This window comes from Conger conger, chromosome 10 (assembly GCF_963514075.1).
Source record: "Conger conger chromosome 10, fConCon1.1, whole genome shotgun sequence".
In the NCBI taxonomy this organism is placed as follows: domain Eukaryota; kingdom Metazoa; phylum Chordata; class Actinopteri; order Anguilliformes; family Congridae; genus Conger; species Conger conger.
This window is the reverse complement of record NC_083769.1, coordinates 21,648,267-21,669,636: the sequence shown is the minus strand read 5'-3', so window position 1 is coordinate 21,669,636 and position 21,370 is coordinate 21,648,267. Positions and strand designations below refer to the sequence as shown.

Below are 21,370 nucleotides of genomic sequence, written 5' to 3'. Positions count from 1 at the left end.
TTCTGAGTTACTATTTTTAAGGAAGACAGTGAAAATGCCCACAAGAGAGGTGAGAATCTAAATACACCAAGTTTTATATCGGTGAGAATCTAAATACACAAAATATTGTATTATTATTCAGTATGCTTATAAGCTTTTGAATATTAAATAGCATGTGAAATTGTGGAATGTGTTTGAATGTGTTTGCTGGGGGTTGTGAATTTTTCATAATCTTCTTCGACCTTCTCATTGCTGTTTGAGGGGAGCGCAAGGAGAGGGCGGTTGAGACTGAGAGGTAGGCGTAAGTCTAAACCCTTTTTTTAAAGATAAAAAAGTGTTGTATAATTTAGTAAGCAAAATTCAGTATTTTACATCTAAGACCCATAATATCATTTTGTTTCCTTTTGTGTCTTTTTTTTTTGGAAAACTACCTTTTTACAACATTTTAAACTTTTTTTTTTTCACTTTTTACTTTAACTTTTAAGTTAAACTATGAAGAATGCGCTTTTTTGGTGATATTGTCATCAAATTTGAAAGGGGACTTGTCCAGTGTAGTATCTGTGAAATTATTTTCATTAGGAAAAAAAGCTTCCACTTTCACTGTTTGAGCATCTATAACATTTTAGTATTTGTAGTAATTCTGACTCTCAGAAAACAAACCCCAAAGGGTTCCTTTTCAGAAAACCAGGATTGTGCCTATGGTCAAAATGGTTGAAGAATAGTAATCATTTTATTTTCAACTTGTGTCAAGAAAAGGGGGTTAAACATGAAGTCAGGAAACCAAACAAAATACACTTGTGGTATGTACAGAGGTTTATTTGATTTTTTTTCAAAACATTTCACATACTAATTACAATACAGTCAATTGATCAGTTTTTCAGAATAGAAACAAAAACATAATAGACCATGACAGAACAAAGAGAATTGCAATAAAGATTATCAATGATCAAATTAGAGCAATTACCTCACTAACAGCAACAGCTTCAGGCCTGCATTGATTCATATGCAAGGTCCATATCAGTTAATTACAGGAATTCATGGGTAGCTAGTATATAAGTGCTTTTCTGGGGGATTCTTCAAAAAAATAATAAAGAAAAGAAAATGCTAGTAGGCTACGTTCAGCTATAAAATGACTGAATCTGGTTTCTCGACTGGATGCTGTGGATATAGAAAACATGGTACTTTCGGTCTTCACGCGCGTAGTAACAAACAAAAGTTGCGTTGGGGAAAACCAGCAGGGCGCCATGCGAGCATGCACCGCAGCTATCCCGCGCAAGCCGAATCAGAGCTTGTTTTTAAGGCATAATGTTAGTGACACGAGTCTACAACCATTGTTACATTCAACGACGGTTCCATGTTTTTTTTTTTTTTTTTTTTTTTCGCGGCTATGCGCGCGAGCGCAATGCGCGTAGCTGGAGGACCGCGGCGATGGCTTTTGAGATTAGACTTCCCGCTCAAGTCCTCTGTACGAGAGTCGGCACAGTTTTGAAGCATTTTTTTTCTTAGTTGAACGGTTATGAATACATATATCGGCAGCAATACAATACGTCAAGATTAATACCAAAGGTTATCAAGAAATAAGGCTCCAGGTTTTTGGCACACTGTGGTAACTAAGCAAGCTTATGCATATGTTTGTATGTGTTTGTGTGTGTGTGTATGCATGTGTACAAAATAATTCCCTCCTGCTTAACAGTGTCCATTTATGGCCTAGTTATACGTTTTATGTGTTACACTTATATACACATTACACAACAGACATGGTAGGTATAAGACAGGTAGGTTACACTGGGGAAACTGCTGGTAGCAGGGATGTGCATACTAAATGTGTCAGTCTTATCTGTCATAGAGGTAGAGGGGGAGAACGGGTCAGTTATTTTGAAATCTGTACAGAAATCTGTTAACCAGCGCTGGACGATATGTCCGTGGCATCAGCCCCACTGCACGAGTCTCGTCCTCTCACTGCGCTGTGCCACAGCTAGGTCTGCCAACTTCCTGTCTGGGGAAGGGGGACGGCCAGAATTTGCAGACGCGGTCAGCAGTCTCGCGCTCAAAGCAAGCGATTACGAGCCACGGGCACTGGAGCTATTCCTGCAAGCGTGACCACGGTCGCGCCCCCCCCCCGCCCCAAACCCAGCACGTTTCTCGCCAGAGGCATCCGGAGAAGGCTGCCATTTTGGAGAGTTGCGTCAAAAAATCTAAGAGCGCAGGACAGGGGGGGAGGCAAAGGTGTTAGAGCTTATTTAAAAGCAGACCTGACAGACACCAAAACTGGGCCCTGAATATACCCGTTTGTGTACTACAAAAAAAACAAAACACTACATTCTTCCTATAGTTCGTACAGTTCTCGCATGCTCCGACACGCGCACGCACAGATCAGCTGAAGTTAATAAGCAGGCGGCCATCTTGTGCTACGTAATAAAAAGCAGCAGACATGGCTGGAGGCGCTGCAGCATGCAGAGCTGGGTCCAGTTGGGTGGAGGCCACGGCTCAGCTCCCCGGCCCGGCCCCCGGCCGTCCACAGCCACGAGACGCCCTGAGTCCCAGCCCTGCCGCTCGCAGCGTGGCCTCCAGCCCAGAAGAGTTGGGGTGAAGTCTTTTAGATCCGTTCCTCCACTTCTTGAGATGCTCTGAGGTAACTGTCCAGCACGTAGAATGTGAAGTTATAGCAAAAACAGGAGGTAAAAAAAAGAACAAAAAAAAAATCTGAATAAAAACACATGCAAAAAATAAATCCTTGTGCAGATGAGAGGTAGTTCATTATGGTGGCCCCGCCCCTTAAAACTCTTCATTCACACACTGCAGCCGTTACTGTAGCAACGCATCTCTAAAGGGAAAAGGGTAGGGTTGCTCACGGCGGAGAAACGAGCGATTATTAGAACACGATAACGGACTCTGATTGACTCCGTAACTTGTGCATACTGTACTGTTCTGGTTGAGCAGCAAAAATGTGTCTGAGTAAACCTTTGAAAACATTTGGCCAGCTGTGAGTTCAGCTACAGGAGGCACCCCTCCTTGGCACATGTCATGGTAAAAGCAGCCCTGGATACAGGAAAAAAATGTACGTGTGTGTTTCTGTCTATGTAATCCCAGTACAAATGAAATGACATTCAGAAAAATGAACCGTAAAAAGGCATAAACCTGCGTAGGCATCCTGTGTGTGACCCAGGTAACACTGTCTGAGGCTCTGTTTGAGGGGGTTAGGATACGGTACAAGGCAGTCTGTCCTGGTTGAGAGAGTTTGGTTAGGATAAGGTACAAGGCAGTCTGCTCTGTTTGAGGGGGTTAGGATAAGGTACAAGGCAGTCTGCTCTGTTTGAGGGGGTTAGGATACGGTACAAGGCAGTCTGTCCTGGTTGAGAGAGTTTGGTTAGGATGTGGTCCTGCTTGCCTCATGCAGGGGGCGCTATACACGCATGGACTTCAGAGCAATAGCAGGCATGCAAGTTTATGTGTGCATGTATGTGGGGGGGGGGGGGTCATCAGCACGGTATGAAACGCAGCGCTCTGTTACCAGGGCATTCGTGTTCATGTGCACACAGGGGCACATTCACACGGTCTGGCCTATGGATGTCCTTTCTCTGCCCAGAGTGCGCCCACAGCGAGCCTCATAACCGCAGGGGCCCCACTGTTCTACACCCCCTCCCCCCCTAAACATCCGTTCATGCTCGGGGCCCCGAGGATCAGTCAGACCCGCCCAAACGCACACACATCAAAAGACCGATTCCTTGTTACCCAGCCCCCCCAGGGGCAAGCTCCAAGCAAAAGCGCTGCCTTCTCAGCGCGCCTCCAAGAGAAAACAATAGCAATAATAAAATAAAAATTAAAAAAACCCAAGAGCAGCATGGGAAATCCTGCCTTTTGAGCACAGCAGTTCTCCCCAGCCCTTTCGGAACCAGCGGCTGCTTCAAAGCTCCGAGACGAGCTTGCGGCTTCCGTCCAGCGACGCTCGCTGGTGCGTAGAGGAAAGCATAATCGGCTGTTTTGGTGGCTAGTACAGTTTAGTTATGGTTGACACACCGTTGGGTTACAACGGCACGGTCGGTGTGATTTTTATATACAACGGATGGTATGGCTTACCGTAGAGAGCAGCATTAGGTTTAGTCTGAATTTCTTCCATTTCCCCACAAAAAACAACAAAAAGGTAAAAACACACTTAAAGTAATGTTCCAACACACCCCATTGCTCATCTCAAATTTGACCAAACCTTTTTCCAAATAATGTATTCACACTGAAAAGGAATACAGTATATGAACTTGCCAAAGCATAGTGTTACTTAAAAATAAAAAAGAAATAAAAGAAAATAGTCAGTATAATATTTGCATATATTTTGAGAGTATCTTCAATGGTTTATCTTAGTATCACCTACGTACTTCGCCCTACGTATGTACAGAACTAATACTGTGGTATTTACAGATTCAAACCAACAGGGGGCAGCACCACCCAACAAACCACAGAAAGATGCTGACTTTATTTCAGTGATGTGACACTACAGGACCTGTGGCACAGAATCAGATCTGAATGCAGTCTGGAGGGGGTGGGAGGAGGGGGTGGCGAAAGATTTAAAGAACGGCGAGAACATCAGCTGGTCTTTGAACACCTGTTGAACTTGAAAAACACATTCAGGGGGACTTGGATTAAGTTACTCATGTGTCTGAGGTTCCGCTGTGCCAATTGAATAAACAGCATGTTGCCAAATGGGCAGTTAAGCTAGCAGCACAGGGATGCCCCTGCAAACTCTCAGCTGGTACGAGTCCCTGCACGGCGACACGCTAATGACGTGACGCGGCTCCTCAACGGCCTGGCCGAGCCCCCTCCACACCTTTCAGAGGTCCTGGGTACGAGCCACAAACACCCACGCGCGGGACAGACCCTGGCCTCTCCTAGCTTTCCCGGGCTGGGGAACTGTGAGGATCCTACAATCGCAAAGTCGCTCTGCACCCTGCCCTTCGAGCCCCTCTCGAAACCGTGAGAGGATCCCGATTGGCCGGCATTGGTCACGTGCCCCTCTGCCAGGCTGTTTACATGGAGAGGAGGGCGTACCCCACAGGGACGGTGTGCCTCGTACGAGATTATGAACCCTCCTCACGCACCCTGAACTGCACACCCACAAGTGGTCATTAAATATCCTCATATACAAACCTAGAAAACATTTTCTAGGCCTTATTTTCTCATTATAGCCAGCCGTGTGTGTGTGTCTGTGTGCATGTGTGTCTGTTACTCCTGTGGGTACGTATGCAAGTATGTGCGTGTGTACTCTGCCATTTTAGAACCCTTCTAGAACAGCCAAACATATACACACACACACACACACATACACACACACACAGGATCAATCCTCCACTGATTTTCAATATAAACTTTGCTTTCCTTAAATATAGATAATTATATATATATATATTTATATATGTATACATAAAATCTCTCACGATTCCCTTTTCTCTACTTGCGCGGGGAGCTCCCCACTCACTGCGGCCTCGGAGGCCGGCAGTGACCCCGCCCCTCGGTCCCGGCCCCTCCCGCTCCGTCCCACCTCCGGGGCGGGAGCGGGGCTACGAGGCCTCGCTGCCGAACACTTCCAGGACGAGCGGCGTGAGCTGCATGCTGTGCTCCGGCTGGAAGGACAGCGAGCGGTACTGCTTGGAGTGTTCCTCGTTCAGGCTCCGAAGGTCCGCCAGCTTCTGGATCATCTTGGCGTAGAGCAGCCGGCCGCCCGGGTGGTGCACGCGGATGTAGGCCTGCAGCACCTCCGACAGGCGGTCCTGCAGCGACTCCACACGGGCGTGGTCCTGGACCCCCGGCCGATCTGCGAGGGCAGGGATGGGGCAGCGCGAACCAGTGAGGAGGTGGAGATAAGGTAGCATAACCAATAAGGGAGCATTATTTTAACGGACACCTTCAACCAAAGCAACAGTTGATTGATAAACGGGGGACAATCCGCCCTGGAGCAACGGCCTTGCTCAAGGGCCCAACAGCTACACGGATCTTATCGTGGCTACACTGGTGCTTAAAGCACCAACTTTCTGGGGTCCCAGTCATGTACCTTAGCCACCAGGCTACAGGTTGCCCCCACATGGGTTATAGCAGGACTATGAACCTGAGGGCGGGAGGTTCTAAACTGAAACACAGGCCATTCATGACGGAGGACAGAAGTACAAGATCCAATGCTGCGAGTCACCTGAGCTTTCATTTAAAGAAAACAGCAGACCCATATTTACCAGGCAAAGAAACTGTCCATATGCATGGCAGATTACTACTCAGCCAATGACTTGAGGCAAGACAAGATAGATTTAGAAAATGAATTATGTAACACTCAGTAAAATGTAACTGCCTTTTACCCTTTGGACACACACCAGGTAATCTAAACAAAAGTGTCAAAGGTCACACAGACATGTTGCAAAACAACAGAACCAGTAGTTGTTTGCAGAATATCTTTGCAAGTAACATGTCAATTTGACAGCATGTCTTCAATGGGGGACAAATACAATATTTATTTCCTGGTTTTTACACCTAGATGCGTTAAACTCTTTGCATCAGACCACCCAATTTTTAGGTGAGCAAAAGTATTGGATAAGTAAATGAAAGTAAATAACAATTTGGAAGCATGCTTGAAATAACTGGGTCAAGCCTGTGACCCATTGACATCACCAAACGGTTGCACTCTTCTTGTGTGATGCTTTTCCAGGCTTTTACTGCAGCCTCTTTCAGTTGTGTGATTCAGGGGGTTTTCCCTTCAATCTCATTACATTTTTACATTTTTGGCATTTGGCAGACGCTCTTATCCAGAGCGACGTACAGTTGATTAGACTAAGCAGGAGACAATCCTCTCCTGGAGCAATGCAGGGTTAAGGGCCTTGCTCAAGGGCCCAACGGCTGTGTGGATCTTATAGTGGCTACACCGGGATTAGAGCCGCCGACCTTGCGTGTCCCAGTCTTTTACTTTAACCACTACACTACAGGCCGCCCTAGCGTAGTGGTTTAACCTTCCTCTTCAGAAGGTTAAATGCAAGCCCAATGGGGTTAAGGCCTGGTGATTGACTTGGCCAGTCTAAGACCTTCCACTTTTCCTCCCTAATGAAGTTCCTCCCAATAAGTCCCATCATCAATAAAGATTAGTGAGGCCACTCCAGAAGCATAGCCCAAGCCATGACATTTCCTCTACCATGCTTCACAGGTGAACTTGTAGGTTTTGGATCATGAGCAGATCCCTTTCTCCTCACTTAATCATGGTCTCATCAGTCCATAAAACTTTGTTCCACTTTTGTGGCTCACATCTGTACTTCTTTGCAAATTGTAATCTCGCCTTCCGATTCTTACTACTGATGAGTGGTTTGCATCTTGTGGTATAGTCCAAGTCTTTTTTGAGCGGTTGATTGAGATACCTTCACCCCTGCCCTATGGAGATTGTTTGTGATGTCACTGACTGATGTTTTGGGGGTTTTTTTCTTCACAGCTCTCACAATGTTTCTGTCATCAACTGCTGTTTTCTTTGGTCGACCTGTTCGATGTCTGTTGCTCAATATGCCAGCGGTTTCTTTCTTTTTCAGGACATTCCAAGTTGTTGTACAATATATCCCCAATGCTTGTGCAATGGCTCTGATAGATTTCCGCTCTTTTCTAAGCTTCAAAATGGCTTGCTTTTCTCCCAAAGACATGATGGTTTGTCTTTTCAAACACAAATGCAGTCTCCAAAAGCAAAACCCAAGGCTAAAACCAAGCCTATTGTTTAACCAATCAATCTAGCAGGACACATCTGGACAACAAGAAACACCTGTCAGTCACATGTTCCAATATTTTTGTTCACTTAAAAATTGGGTGGTCTGGTAAAAAAGGTGATATGATATTTGAAGTTTAACAAATCTAGATAAAAATACCATCTTTTGACCTTGAACTAAATTATTTTCTTCAGTCTATAGCAACAACAATGTAATCGCCCTTGCTGTTCCAATAGAGGAGGGGACTGTATTCTTGGCAACATTAAAAAAATTCACAAGACTTTATACAAAATGATATGGACACCCTGGTGGAACAGCCTCTCACAATCATAAAAGCTGGTCACCTGCACCAAGTAAAACCCAGAACTTCAATCCATGTTCTAGATATAGGAGAACTCCGGGTTTTACTCAGTGCAGTCATCCAGCTAGAGCAGTAATCCTGCTTTGCGATCCAGGCCCCGGTTCTCACTGTGCCAACCACAAATACCAAAACTAGAGGGTACAAGGCAGTCACGGCTAGGTATCCAATTTTAGAACAATTTAGAACAATGTCTGGTCCATTGTTTGTTTAGTGTATCCATACTCTCACTGTGCACTGCACATAAGAAATGCAGACAGTATTACTATTATCAAGGGTTCGACAGCGTCCTCCCTGCATGAAACCGCTGTTGGCACAAACGAATAGCTGAAAGCACACATAAGTCACTTGCATCAGGCTGCGTGGAGGATGTGTTTATTGTTCTGGCCCCAGATGAAAGCGTTTTCTTATTATTGTGACTGAAGACAGTGGCTAAGATTACCGATATGATTATCTTAGCATCAAATGCCACTGACAGCAACACTGGAGACATGGGCATATTAATGGGCCAGCTACAGTGGGGTTTAGAGAATTAGTGACACGTGTTCTTTTTGCAGCCTAACGCGAGATGCTGAGCAGACTTCATTACAGACCTGTCACCCATAGCCGCTTCTAGAGAGAACATGATTAAACAAGATATCAGCTGTCCGCTTTAACCACAGGCGCCAAATAATACCAACACGTTTATCCCTTCATTACACTGTGGCATGCTTTCGGTAAAGTGCTGGCCAATAGGAGAGGGGGCAGTGTTCTCGCAAGCAACACCTGCAAGCGGCCAGAAACCCACACCATGAAACCCGCAGCCACATCCCAGGGGAGAGGTTTGGGCCCCTCAGGGCCCTGCCCCCCAGGGCGCAGGACGTACCGGGAGACAGGAGGCAGATGGCCATCAGCAGGACGTGCTCCTCTTCATGCATGTTCAGCTTCTTCAGCCCCACCTGGAACTTCACCAGCGGCTCCAGGAGGTCCAGGGTGTGTCCGGCTGCGGGGGAGTCACACTGCGGTCAGACCCCTAAACGCGCTCCTTTCCTCCGCCTCCTCCAAGCCTCACAGGAGAGGAACACGCTGGCGTCCCCCAAATCTGCGGCACGTCTAAATCCCTTACGATTCAAACTTGTCATTTATACATAATGCTGTGACAAATCCATAGGCATTTTCCATAGGAGCAAATAATATCTGATGAAATGATTGATGTTATGGACATTAAGCTTCCACAGTTAACGCTCACCTTTGGTGACGTCATTGACACAGTACTTGAAATCAGGCCCTCCGCAGGTCCAGGACATGTCCTCCAGGTTGAAGGACTGGTTTGAGCGCAGCATGATGATCTCGATGGCGCTGGACTTGAGCAGCGCGATCTGGTCGTCTGCAGTCAGGTCCCTGTGCGTCAAACAGAGAAACACGGTTTCTACAGGTTGCTACACGGACACTACACGTCACCCTGACAACGCCCGCAGAGTTAACCACTTCAAATGTAACGTGAAGCAAACAGCTAATTGATCAACGTCACCCTAACATACACAGGGCCTGGTCTGGGAGCCCTGTGTTTGCAAAGGGAGTCGAAAAGAAGGTAATCAGATCACAGCTCGCGTCCGAGTCAAAACAACGGATATGTGCTTTACCTGTGCAGTGCGTTTTCTTCTCATTAAGATGCAAAGCGCTAAAGGACGGCTTTAATGCGTGCTCATCTGCATAGCAGCCAGGGCCGGCTACGCAGCCTTTAGACTAAACAAGGAACGGGACACAAGCAGCGAGCGGGAGGACAGCGGGCCATTTTAGGCCGCACACACCGGGCGGGGGATGAGTCATACGCACATGCACGCGAGCCGGAGGCGTGGCGGCCTGTGTCAGCACCCCGGCTGTTTTTTTTCGCCTCTATTGCTGGAAACGAGAGGAACGGGATGTACAGCCATATTAGTGGCCCCCAGGTTTCCAAGGCAACGGCCCCTCCGCAGTACACACAATGCTCCCATTGAAGGTGAGTCTATCAGGTGACGCTCGGAGTCCTATTTTCAGCCTCCTGCCTTCAGTCACAGGCCGCGCTCGCCGACGGGAATAACGGCACGCCAAACATTTCTGCCTCCACAGAACGGTTCTGCCACAGAACGGTTCACAAATGAGCTCATGTTGACCGCTGGGAGTTCCACGAATCACGACTAAAAAGGACTCGTTTTACGCCCAGTTTTTGTACTTGGCAGAAAGCAGCTTCCTTTCCGCTTGAACACGGAGTCGACTCTTTTCAACTTCTAAAACGCCTTTCAGAGCCAAACTAGAAAGGGGTGAAATGGCACTCCCTGTCCCTCTTAGTATATTGCGCTTTCTCTCCAGTCTCACAAATGTTCACAATTTCAGTGCGGTGAAGGTTCAAGCAAACAACGGAAGAAAACACTGGGAATTTTCTAGAAGGCTGAACTTTTGGCAACACGTTTCTGCTGCAGATGTAGAGGTCTTGGTGTTGCTGTACCCAGGGCAGACCGCCGGATAACTGACTGATCATAATAAGTTTGTGTTTTGGCAGGGCAGCAGACTGCGTAAGTGCACTCCGACATCAATTACGGGCAACAGGCAAGGTTCACAGCAATGTTTATTCATTGCTTACCCATAATTCCTATCTGCCGCTCCAGCTGAATGTTCCATTGTAAATATGTTAAAACCTCTATTGCGGCTGTAATGGGAGACACGGTGTTCACTCCAGAGAACGCGGCATGGAAAATGACCCTTGACCCTCTCCCACACACAAGCACATAAACATACGCACGCTCGCGCACGCACACACACACACGCGCGCGCGCACACACACACACACACCTGAACCCAGGGATCATCTTGGCAAAGCCGATGACTTTCTGTATGCTGTAGCTGACGAGGTCGGCCAAGTGAGGCAGCATGGAGAGGCTGGGGCTCTCGGGCTCGCTGGATTTGGGGCTGGCTGCATTGTCCTGGTACATCATCAGGAGGCTGCTGAAGTTCATTAGCTTCATGTCCACCGACTCTGCAGTGGAGGGACACTGTTAGGCTCCGCCCAGCACAGGGAGAGAGGTCATTAACTCCACCCAGCACAGGGACAGAGGTCTTTAGCTCTGCCCAGCTCAGGGAGAGAGGTCTTTAGCTCTGCCCAGCTCAGGGAGAGAAGGGCTCTTAGCCCCATGTAAGGGAGGGGTGTGCTGCTGTGGCTCACCTGGGGAGTGGCTGAAGGAGTCTGAAGAGAAGTCGGACAGAGAGTGGAGAGAGGCGGCACGACTGGCACTGCGTGTCACAGGACCTTCCCTCACCGGTGGCTGCCCAAGCACATGTGAACACACACATATATATACACACACACACACACACACACACACAGAGACACACACAGAGACACACACAGAGACACACACAGAGACACACAGAGACACACAGAGACACACACACACACACACACATATATATATATATATATACACACACACACACACACACACATACACACACATATAGACACACACAGACAGAGACACACACACACACATACACACACAGAGAGAGACACACACACACACACACAGGCGCACACACAGGCGCACACACAGGCGCACACACAGGCGCACACACAGAGACACACAGAGACACACAGAGACACACAGAGACACACAGAGACACACAGGAGAAGAAAAGGAGAAGAAAAGGCAAAGGTAAGTACGGTGGTGAGGTGATGGCAGAGAAGAGTGTGGTGATCTGGCAGTGGTAGAGGTGGGTGAGGTGAAGTGATGAACAGTCTCAAGTGTTGGGGTGGGGTTAAGGGGTTAAGGGGGCTGGGCCTCACCCGGAAGCGTGTGAAGTCAGAGTAGGAGTCATCGTAGGTCTTGTGGTGCGCCTCCACCAGCGAGGCGATGACCTGGTTCTGCTCATCGCTCAGCCGGGGCTTCTGCGCCTCCCGCGCTGCCTCTTCCTCCTTCCGCTTCAGAATCAGATCCTTCTTCCTCTGCACCTCCTCATCTGTCAAAATGACTGACACACAGATAGACCCACCTTTATTATCCCAACCAACGTCTACATCACTGCTGCCGATTCGCCCATGTTCACATCCTGTCGCTCTATTAGTATGACTGGGCCACTTTATTTTAGTATTTTCACAAGCAACTGCTTAAGCACTAGCTTGTTAGCAAATTTCCAATAAAAACAGGATAATTTAAGAGGTTATATAAAGGAAAGGATATGCAATGCATCAAAAACATTCATTTTCAGGGTGGACTATCCCTTTAAATGTTTAGTTGCTTGGTTATAAGATTCATCTATTTTGGAAAGTATTGTAAAATATGTGTCATGCCATTTTCAAAATGTCACTGCCATTAAATACCATTATAAAATAACATGCTAAATTGGCTGGATAGGGAAAACCGGGGAAAAAGTAAGTCCTCCTTACACAACATTTCAGACATGAGTTAAAATAAGCTATCTGCAGAACATCACCGGTACTTCCCAATACAGCGACATCTTCCTTTTCCACATGTGTCTGGAACTAGAAGTTACATAACCAGAAGTCTGTAACAATAGGTAAGTACTAAAAAAAAAAAACAGAACGGAAAATCATTAAGTTGAAGGATAGCACCGGTGAGCTCAATAACTGCAAAGCAGCTGGTAGGGCTAAGGAAGATCTCTACAGTTGATGACCAAATAATTCTTGCCATAATGAAGAGAAAAGCCCAAACACCAGTCCAACAGACCAGAAACACACTTTAGGAAGCAGGCATGGGTGTGTTAGTGACCAATGTCCACAGACAACTTCAGAAACAGATCTACAGAGCCTGCACTGCAAGATGCAAACCACTAGTTAGCTGCAAAACAGGATGACCAGGTTACAGTTTGCTGAGAAGTACCTAAACCACCAGCAGAGTTTTGAAAAAGGGTCTTGTGAACAGAAGAGACCGAGATTGGCCGAGTGATGGCAAAATGGCAAGAGCAAAGTGTTGGAGGCTAAAAGGAATTGCCCAAGAACCAAAGCATCCCCCCCCCCCCCCCACATCTGTGAAACATGGTAGTTAGGGCAATCAAAAGCCTATAATCAAGACTAGATACTGAAAGCTCTCTTATACCTGCACTAAGGAAGTGATTTCATACACTAATGAAAAGCAGCTGACTGTCAAGTGTCCAATTACTTTTGGTCCCCAGAAATGGAGGGACTTATAAAAAGGGATGCAATTTCTATATGGACCAAATACTATGGACTTCACTGTATTTGCATTAAGCCTACAGGCTACTCTATGCACAGTAAGTAAATTTCTTAGAAAATGTACTTGACCATCCTACTTACTGTGAACCCACACCCTGAGCCAGCTGGAGAATGGAGACTGGTTTCTTCCAAGTTTCTTCGGCCTGTATGTACGTATGCTACCTAGGGACATTTTCCCTGCTGCTGTCACCCTAGGCCTATTTTTGAGCAGGTTGCAGGCTGGTGTACACTCCGTACCACGTCAAACATATTGTAAAATTGGCTATAAAAACACTTCTTGATTTGATATTGATTTCCACTCAGGGGGGAAGTTGGATGCATGGACCCCGCGCGCAGAAAACGGACCTTTCTGTGGCAGATTAATGGCTGTGTGTTATGTCCAGTGCAGGCTTCACACAAGCTTCGTGGTTTATTCACAGAAGCTATGGGAGTTTTCAGGACTCAAGTACATCAGAAGGAAGCTTAGGCTACAGGCCATTTTGCCAGTCTTGGATGCAGAGGTTCCCGTACCTCGGCCAGCCCGGTCTTGAGCGGCTGTAGGGCCCCAGTGTTGGTCTAAAGCACTGCTTCCCAATGCGGGCCTGCTGAATGCATGCCGAGCGTCAGATGGTGCCAGTTCAACGGTGAGATAAAGGGAGATAAAGTGCGACTGCACTGTTCTCGTACATCTGTGCTGTGATTTTCTTCCAATCTCTTGGAGCGCGCTCAAACGGCAGCGGACAATCCGCACTGTCCCTCTCCGTTTGAAGAGGGGGGGGGGTGGTAGTTTAGGGCACACGCCCACGGCTTTGATCACCCGGAAAAACAAAAACAAAGGGGACTTTGAAAAACAAGGGACCGGCCACTTTTGCGTTTCCACAGACTTCCCTTTTGTCTTGGACATTTATTTATCTTTCCTTTTTTATCTTTTTATGTTTTGTGCTGCCGGCCTTCAATGCAAGGGAAATTCCATGACTTCTGAGGCCATACCTTCACTTTTACATAATCCTCCAGTTCCCTGATTGGTAGCCTTCTGGCCAATCAGAGACTGGTAACAAGGCCAAGCCCCTCAGAGACTGCCAAGCCACTTCCTTGTTTCCTCCCGAAGCACAAACAATCGCCCAGCACGCTGACCCAGCGGCTTCAAATGTTTGCCTCTCTGGACACAAAGAGACCATTTTGATGCATTTTCTTTCTCTTGTGGATCTCATTAAAAGCTATCACAGTGCTTCATCCCTCTGTCTCTCTCCTGAATGAAATACGGGTCAGGCAAAACCTCTGTATAAAGAGACTACAGAAAGAGTCATTGTTGGACTCACTCCCTCTCATTCTCCCTCCCTCTCTCTCTACCGCCTCTCTTTGCATCCATCAGCTTAGCTGTGCTTGGCTTGTTTATCTCCCTGCTCATTGTTCTGTTTGTATATGTGTGTGTGTGTGTGTGTGTGTATGTGTATGCGCGCGCCTGGCTTGCAGTGATGTTACAGTCAGGTGTTATCTGCGATAGTGATTAAAGCACACTTCCCAGCAGATCAGAGGGAAACAGACTGCTGTGTGCACTGGAGATCATAAGGGAGGATGTGGCAAGTGTTGCTCGGGAGGGGGCCGTGAATGGCTCTGTGGATTTGGGAGACGTGGGGGCAACATGCACATTTGGGTGTTGGGATGTTGGGAGGTGGGCTGGTTTTGGGGGAGGATGTAGGAGTTTCAGGGTTTGGTGGCTGGGGCAGGGAGGTTTGTAGGAGTTTCAGGTTTTGGGGGGGGGTGGATGGATTTGGGGGCTGGGGCAGGGGGGGTTATAATAGTTTCAGGGTTTGGGGGGGGGGGGCAGGGGAGGGTGTGGACAGGATTGGAGGCTGGGGCGGGGGGGTTGTGGGGGGACTCACACTCTTTCATCATGCCGATGTCCACACAGCGCTTCAGCCGGCAGGCCTGGCAGTGGCGGCGGTTGTCCTTGGTGATTGTACAGCTGCCATTGAACGGGCAAGTGAAGCTGGCCTTCCTCTTCATACTGCGTCTGAGTGGGAGGATGGGCAGGACAAGAGGGTCATACACACACACACACACACACACACACATCTTCATGAGGCCATGCAAATATACACACAACATTCAGAAACTTTATGATGACATACCCATACACTTTTCAGACATTGTGAGGACCTACACACATTTTTTTCATTTATTATTTAAAAAAAAAATATTTTTATCCAATTTTTTTTCCCTTTTTCTCGCAATTTGGTAGCCAATTGGACCCCGTCTGATTCAATTAGAGCTAGTATTAGATACACCGCCCACACCCCGTCCCTCAGAGGCCAACGGGAGAGCAACACGCCTTCTTCAAGCCGTCTCGCCTCCCAAGCTGTAACCGTGATTCCGAGGCGCCCGAGGTGCTTGTTTGTGCGGCTATCCACTAACCTGCCAAGTCCCTCCCTCTGGAGCAGCGAGCCAATTATTGCTGCTCCACGTGAGCCGGCCAAACTTGGCTTTTGGCAGGACCTACACACATTTGATGTGAGGAGGTACAGTGCCCTCCATAATGTTTGGGACAATGACCCATCATTTATTTTCTTGCTAACAAATGCGTTCCACACTGTATCAGCATAATTTACAGCTGAATCTAGTCCCACCCCTGAATTCCCAAAGATCCATTCAAAAGCAAAGAGTTTTAGTATCACTTGTAGGACAGCCTAAAAATAAGATAACCAGACACTGATGATGTTGATAGGTCACAGACATCAGGAAGTCATGGCATGCAAAAGATATGCAACAAAATACTAAACACTACCCTCATTCACATAACATTGCTTTGTCCCAAACATTATGGTGCCCTGAACACTATAATTTGTACATGGTGAAACAACGTGATTTTTTTTTATTACAAATCTCAAATTGTAGAGCAGAGGCAAATAAAGGGTGGGTCTTTGTCCCAAACATTATGAAGAGCAGTGTATATTCAGACTCCTTCACTTTTTGCACACTTTGTTGTGTTGTTGATTTCATTTTAAATGGTTAAAATTGCCATTTTCATCAATCTACACTCAATAACCCATAATGACAAAGAGAAAACATATTTATTAAAAATCAAAAACGGAAAATTGTTATTTACATACATATTCAGCCCTTTGCTGTGGCACTCCAAATTATGGTCAAATGCATCCTGTTTGCTGGTATTATCCTTGAGATATGTCTAGAATATGACTGGGGTCCCATCTGTGGCAAATTGATTGATTGGACATAGTTTAGAAAGGCACATACCTGAGTATATAAGGTCCCACAATTCACAATATGTCAGTAAAAAAACCAAGCCATGAAGTCCAAGGAACTCTCTGTAGACCTCTATGATAAAATTGTGGCGAGGCATAGATCAGGGCAAGGATATAAAACCATTTATAAAGCTTTGTGTGTTCCCAGGAGCACAGCGACCTCAATAATTGTGAAATGGAAGTTTGGAACCACCACTTCCTAGAGTTGGCAGTCTGGCATAACGGAGTAACGGACAGAGTAAGGGCCCCAATGGTCACTAACAGAGCAGCAGTAGTAGTAGTAGTAGAACCTGCTGGAAGGACGACCATCTCAGCAGCACTCCATCAATCCTTCAGACCTTCACGCTAGAGTGGCTACCCACTCTCGAGTAAAAGGCATACGACAGCCAACGTGATGTATGGGCAAAAATGACAATTTTATCAATCTAAAATAAATAAAACAATATTGTGTGCAAAAAGTGAAGGGGTATATGTATATGTATGTATATATATATATATATATATATATATATATATATATACACACATATATATATATACATATACATATACATATACACACACACACACACAGGCCTGATACAGATTGACACACATTAGGGGGTATTTTGGGACTGTGGAGACCATCTCAGACAGGCTGTATATCATGTGCAGGTCACTCAGTCAGCCAGCAGCCAGGTGGAGATGGGCCAGGCCCGGCAGGGCAGAAAGGGGCAGGAGAATAAATAGAACTTTCAATTACAGACGGCTGCTAATGAAGCCAAGGCCTTACACACAAACACAAACAGACGCTACACAAACAGAGCATTAGAACAGAACAAACACACACTCCTACCCCCGCCACCCCCCACCCAGTCCTAACAAAGAAACAAACACTCCATCCGCAGTCATGGCCGCAGCAGCTGACACCAATCACCCTTCACCCAGACAAGCCTTGTACACAGCCAGCATACACACACACACGGCATACACATAGAAACACACAAATACATGCATGAGCATGTACGTAAGCACTCAGAAATAAATGCAGATGGGGTTATCTGAGGCGTGTGGAACACTGCTCTAGTACACAGGTCACACAGGAAAGGCACACCACATGGCTGTATCACACAGTTGAGTAGCGAGTGGTAGTCATCGAGTGTGATAAAAACAGGCTTGGCTTGTTCTCAATCCGCCTCCTCTTCTCACATCTCCATACACCAGCAGGCACGGGTTAGAGAGGTTATTGTGTGTACAGATACTACAGATACGCATAAAACAGATAAATACATTGCGATTTCATTTACATGATGTACAATAATAGGGCTAACAAACTAGGTTTGTTCCTCAGTTCATAAATTCATTAAGTTATAAATCAGTTCGGAAATAATTTTTGTGTCATGTGGTTGCCAGATGAGAACTGTATCTGCTGTGTCATTTAAAGTAGTCTACTGGGGAGGCCTACTGAAGTTCCTGATGCATTTTGGCAAAAATATGAATTGATAGACACAGGCATCCCACATCTCCCGTAATTTGTCACCTGCTCCCTGATAACCACGAGTGGTCTCCCGCAAATAAATAAACTTCACCAAACGGGGAAGCGAAGTTTAGAAATTCACATTATCCTGTCTCAAACGCACGTACTGTAGAGAACTGAGTTCAGGAAAAATGCAGGGAAATCCCTCCCAGGTTGCGTAATTTGCAGGGGAAACAAAAGAGCAAATCATTTTTTAAAGGTTCATTAACTTTGCATGTTACATGTTATGTTTTAACATGTGGTATGTTAAAATGTTCAATGTACAATGACCTGGATGGCAGTGCTACTGCAGCTCCTTTCTGGGATCAGTTGTTTGCAGCATCTTCATGAGCACCTTCTGAACTGCAGATGCGGACCATATATTTCGCCATATGGAATGTCATGGAATCTGTTTGTTATTTTTATTTTACCTTTATTTTACCAGGAGATAATGCCATTGAGATGTACATCTCTTTTACAAGGGAGTCCTGGCCAAAATGGCTGTAATTCACCATATGTATGAGTAATTCTGTGACACTGGAAAAAGACGTTGCTAACGTCATCCGCCTCAAAGCAGTGAAGTTGCAGTTCACAACATTAAATGTTTAATTAAATATTTGTTCTCATTATAACCTTAATATTTAGTTAAAGGCAGAGTAGTGGAATGACAAGACCAAGAAAAACATTAGATTTTTTTCTTCTTTCTTTTTTTTTTGATATATAAAATTGCACGTTTCAACAACATTGTATGAATTTATTTGATTTGCACCATCATCTTTCTGTGAAAACAACAACAATTGAAGAAAATTCGAACAAAAAGTGTTTGATACTAAATCTACAACTAATGATTGCATCATCACTAATCAACAAACAAAATAACCCAAGATAGTTCTCAGCTACAGGGGTAAACAAAACATTGGGATGTCACAGTGAAGTCAACCTTTGACCTTTTGGATATAAAAAGTCATTACATCATAATTTTATCCCATTAGACATTTGTGTGAAATTTTGTCATAATTAGCATATGAATTCTTCAGTTATGGCCAAAAACGTCTTTTGTGAGGTCACAACGACTTGAACTTTGACCAGTAAATTCTAATCAATTCATCCTTGAGCCCAAATGGAAGAGTGTGCCAAATTTGAAGAAATTTCCTCAAGATGTTCCTGAGATATTGCGTTTACAACAACTGGACGGAGGGACAACCCACGGCTGTCACCAGCACGGAGGTATAATGAATGTAAAAAATTAAGAGAGGTGTACGTCTATGGGTTAAAGAGGGATATCAAACATGCAATCTGAATCTGAAAACGTGTGTGTTCCCCTTCACCCTCATGCAAGTACCCTCTACACGTGCTGATGGAGAAGGTTATGAACCTGCTATTCTCACACTGAGGAGAGCATTCCCGTTTTCCCCTCTCAGGTAAGTACCCATGTAGGCTCACCTGAAGAACCTAGTTTACCCCTCTCAGGTAAGTACCCATGTAGGCTCACCAGAAGAACCTAGTTTACCCCTCTCAGGTACAGTGGGAGCAATAATTATTTGATCCCTTGCTGATTTTGTAGGTTTGCCCACTTACAAAGAATGGAACTGTGTAGAATTTTAATCATAGGTACATTTTAACATTGAGAGACAGAATATCACAAAATAATCCACAATAATAACATGATATAAATTTTATAAATTTCTTATCGTATTTTTGCATGAAATAAATATTTGATCCCCTACCAATCAGCAATAATTCTGGCTCCCACAGACAAGTTAGTTTTCCATTAAGAAGCACTCCTAATCTCAACTCATTACCCAAAACACCTGTGTCAACTCGTTACATCGTTATGTAGCTGTATAAAAGACACCTGTCCACACAATCAATCAGATTCCAACGTTTCCACCATGGGCAAGACAAAGGAGCTGTCTAAGGACATCAGGGACAAAATTGTAGACCTGCACAAGGCTGGTATGGGCTACAAGAAAATAAGCAAGCAGCTTGGTGAGAAGTTAACAACTGTTGGAGCAATTATTAGAAAATGGAAGAAACACAAAGTCACCGCCAATTTCCCTCGGTCTGGGGCTCCACGCAAGATCTCGCCTCGTGGGATATCAATGATCATGAGAAAGGTCGGGGATCAAGCCCAGTACTACACAGGAGGAGCTTGTTAATGACCTGAAGGCAGTTGGGACCACAGTCACGAAGAGACCGTGTTTGGAGGAAGAGAAATGCTGAGTACAACCCCAAGAACACCATCCCCACTGTGAAGCATGGAGGTGGAAACATTATGCTTTGGGGGTGATTCTCAGCTAAGGGGACAGGACGACTTCACCGTATCGAGGGGAGGATGAATGGGGCCATGTACCAGGAAATTTTGGGCGACAACCTCCTTCCCTCAGTGAGAGCATGGATGGGTCTTCCAACATGACAATGACCCAAAACATACGGCCAAGGCAACAAAGGAGTTGCCCTCTTGGGTAAGTACACCTGTAGGCTCTCCTGAAGAATCACGTTTAGCCCTCTTGGGTAAGTACACCTGCAGGCTCACCTGAAGAATCACATTTACCCCTCTCAGGTAAGTACATCTGTAGGCTCTCCTGAAGAATCACATTTACCCCTCTCAGGTAAGTACACCTGTAGGCTCTCCTGGAGAATCACGTTTACCCCTCTCAGGTAAGTACCCCCGCAGGCTCACCTGAAGAAGCCCTTGCAGCCCTCGCAGGTCATGGCGTTGAAGTGGAATCCCGTGGCTTTGTCGCCGCACACGCCGCAGATGCGCGGCACATTGCGGTCGAACTCATCTGGGACCAAAGCGGAGGTGCTCACTGCCATGGTGTCCATCACTGAGACAGGGGGATGGAGATGGGGAGAGAAAGATGGAAAGAGGAGGGACTTGTCAGCTGAGTGCCATAGAGGTTACTGAGCGCCTGTGTAACCATCCCCACAGAGCAAGGCTCTGTGCCTGTATGGAGCTGTGCTAGTGAAAGCACCCCACACAGGTAGAGCTCAGCACACCAGCTACAGGGGACAGGCACACAGTTATTGCAAACCCAGCAGGTCAATATATATATAATAATGTAACACCACAATAATATTACAGTATGCCTGGAAATACACAGCCATCCACAAAAAATTACAGGCAACTGCCATTTTAGTTTTTGTTGAATTAAAAAAATAATTCTGTCCCAGCATGCACTGCCTTCCAATGAACATGATTGGGGAGGAAGTCAGGTGACAGGGGTGCAGTGATATGACACAAGCCCATGGGGGTGTGGCCTGTAATCTATGGTCAATGGGCGTGGCTAATATTCACCAAACATATTTTAAAAAAACCAAAAAAAAAAACCCCACCTGCAGTTAGGAGAGTGTCACCTCGCAGTGACCTGAACA

At 46.0% G+C, this 21,370-nt stretch overlaps 1 protein-coding gene across 2 annotated transcripts in view; it reads right to left on the bottom strand.

Annotated features, from left to right (window-relative positions):
• Positions 1-774: 774 nt before the first annotated feature.
• LOC133138521 (vitamin D3 receptor A) overlaps positions 775-21,370 on the bottom strand; it is a 51,699-nt gene continuing 31,103 nt past the window's right edge. For both annotated transcript variants that reach the window (XM_061257347.1, XM_061257348.1), the window contains 8 exons: positions 20,676-20,823; positions 15,118-15,248; positions 11,849-12,033; positions 11,228-11,327; positions 10,858-11,041; positions 9,278-9,429; positions 8,915-9,031; positions 775-5,782 (listed from right to left, as the gene is read on the bottom strand). In XM_061257347.1, the coding sequence (XP_061113331.1) occupies positions 5,529-5,782; positions 8,915-9,031; positions 9,278-9,429; positions 10,858-11,041; positions 11,228-11,327; positions 11,849-12,033; positions 15,118-15,248; positions 20,676-20,821 (1,269 nt within the window). In that variant the 5' untranslated portion in view covers positions 20,822-20,823 and the 3' untranslated portion in view covers positions 775-5,528. The remainder of the gene's footprint in view (positions 5,783-8,914; positions 9,032-9,277; positions 9,430-10,857; positions 11,042-11,227; positions 11,328-11,848; positions 12,034-15,117; positions 15,249-20,675; positions 20,824-21,370) is intronic.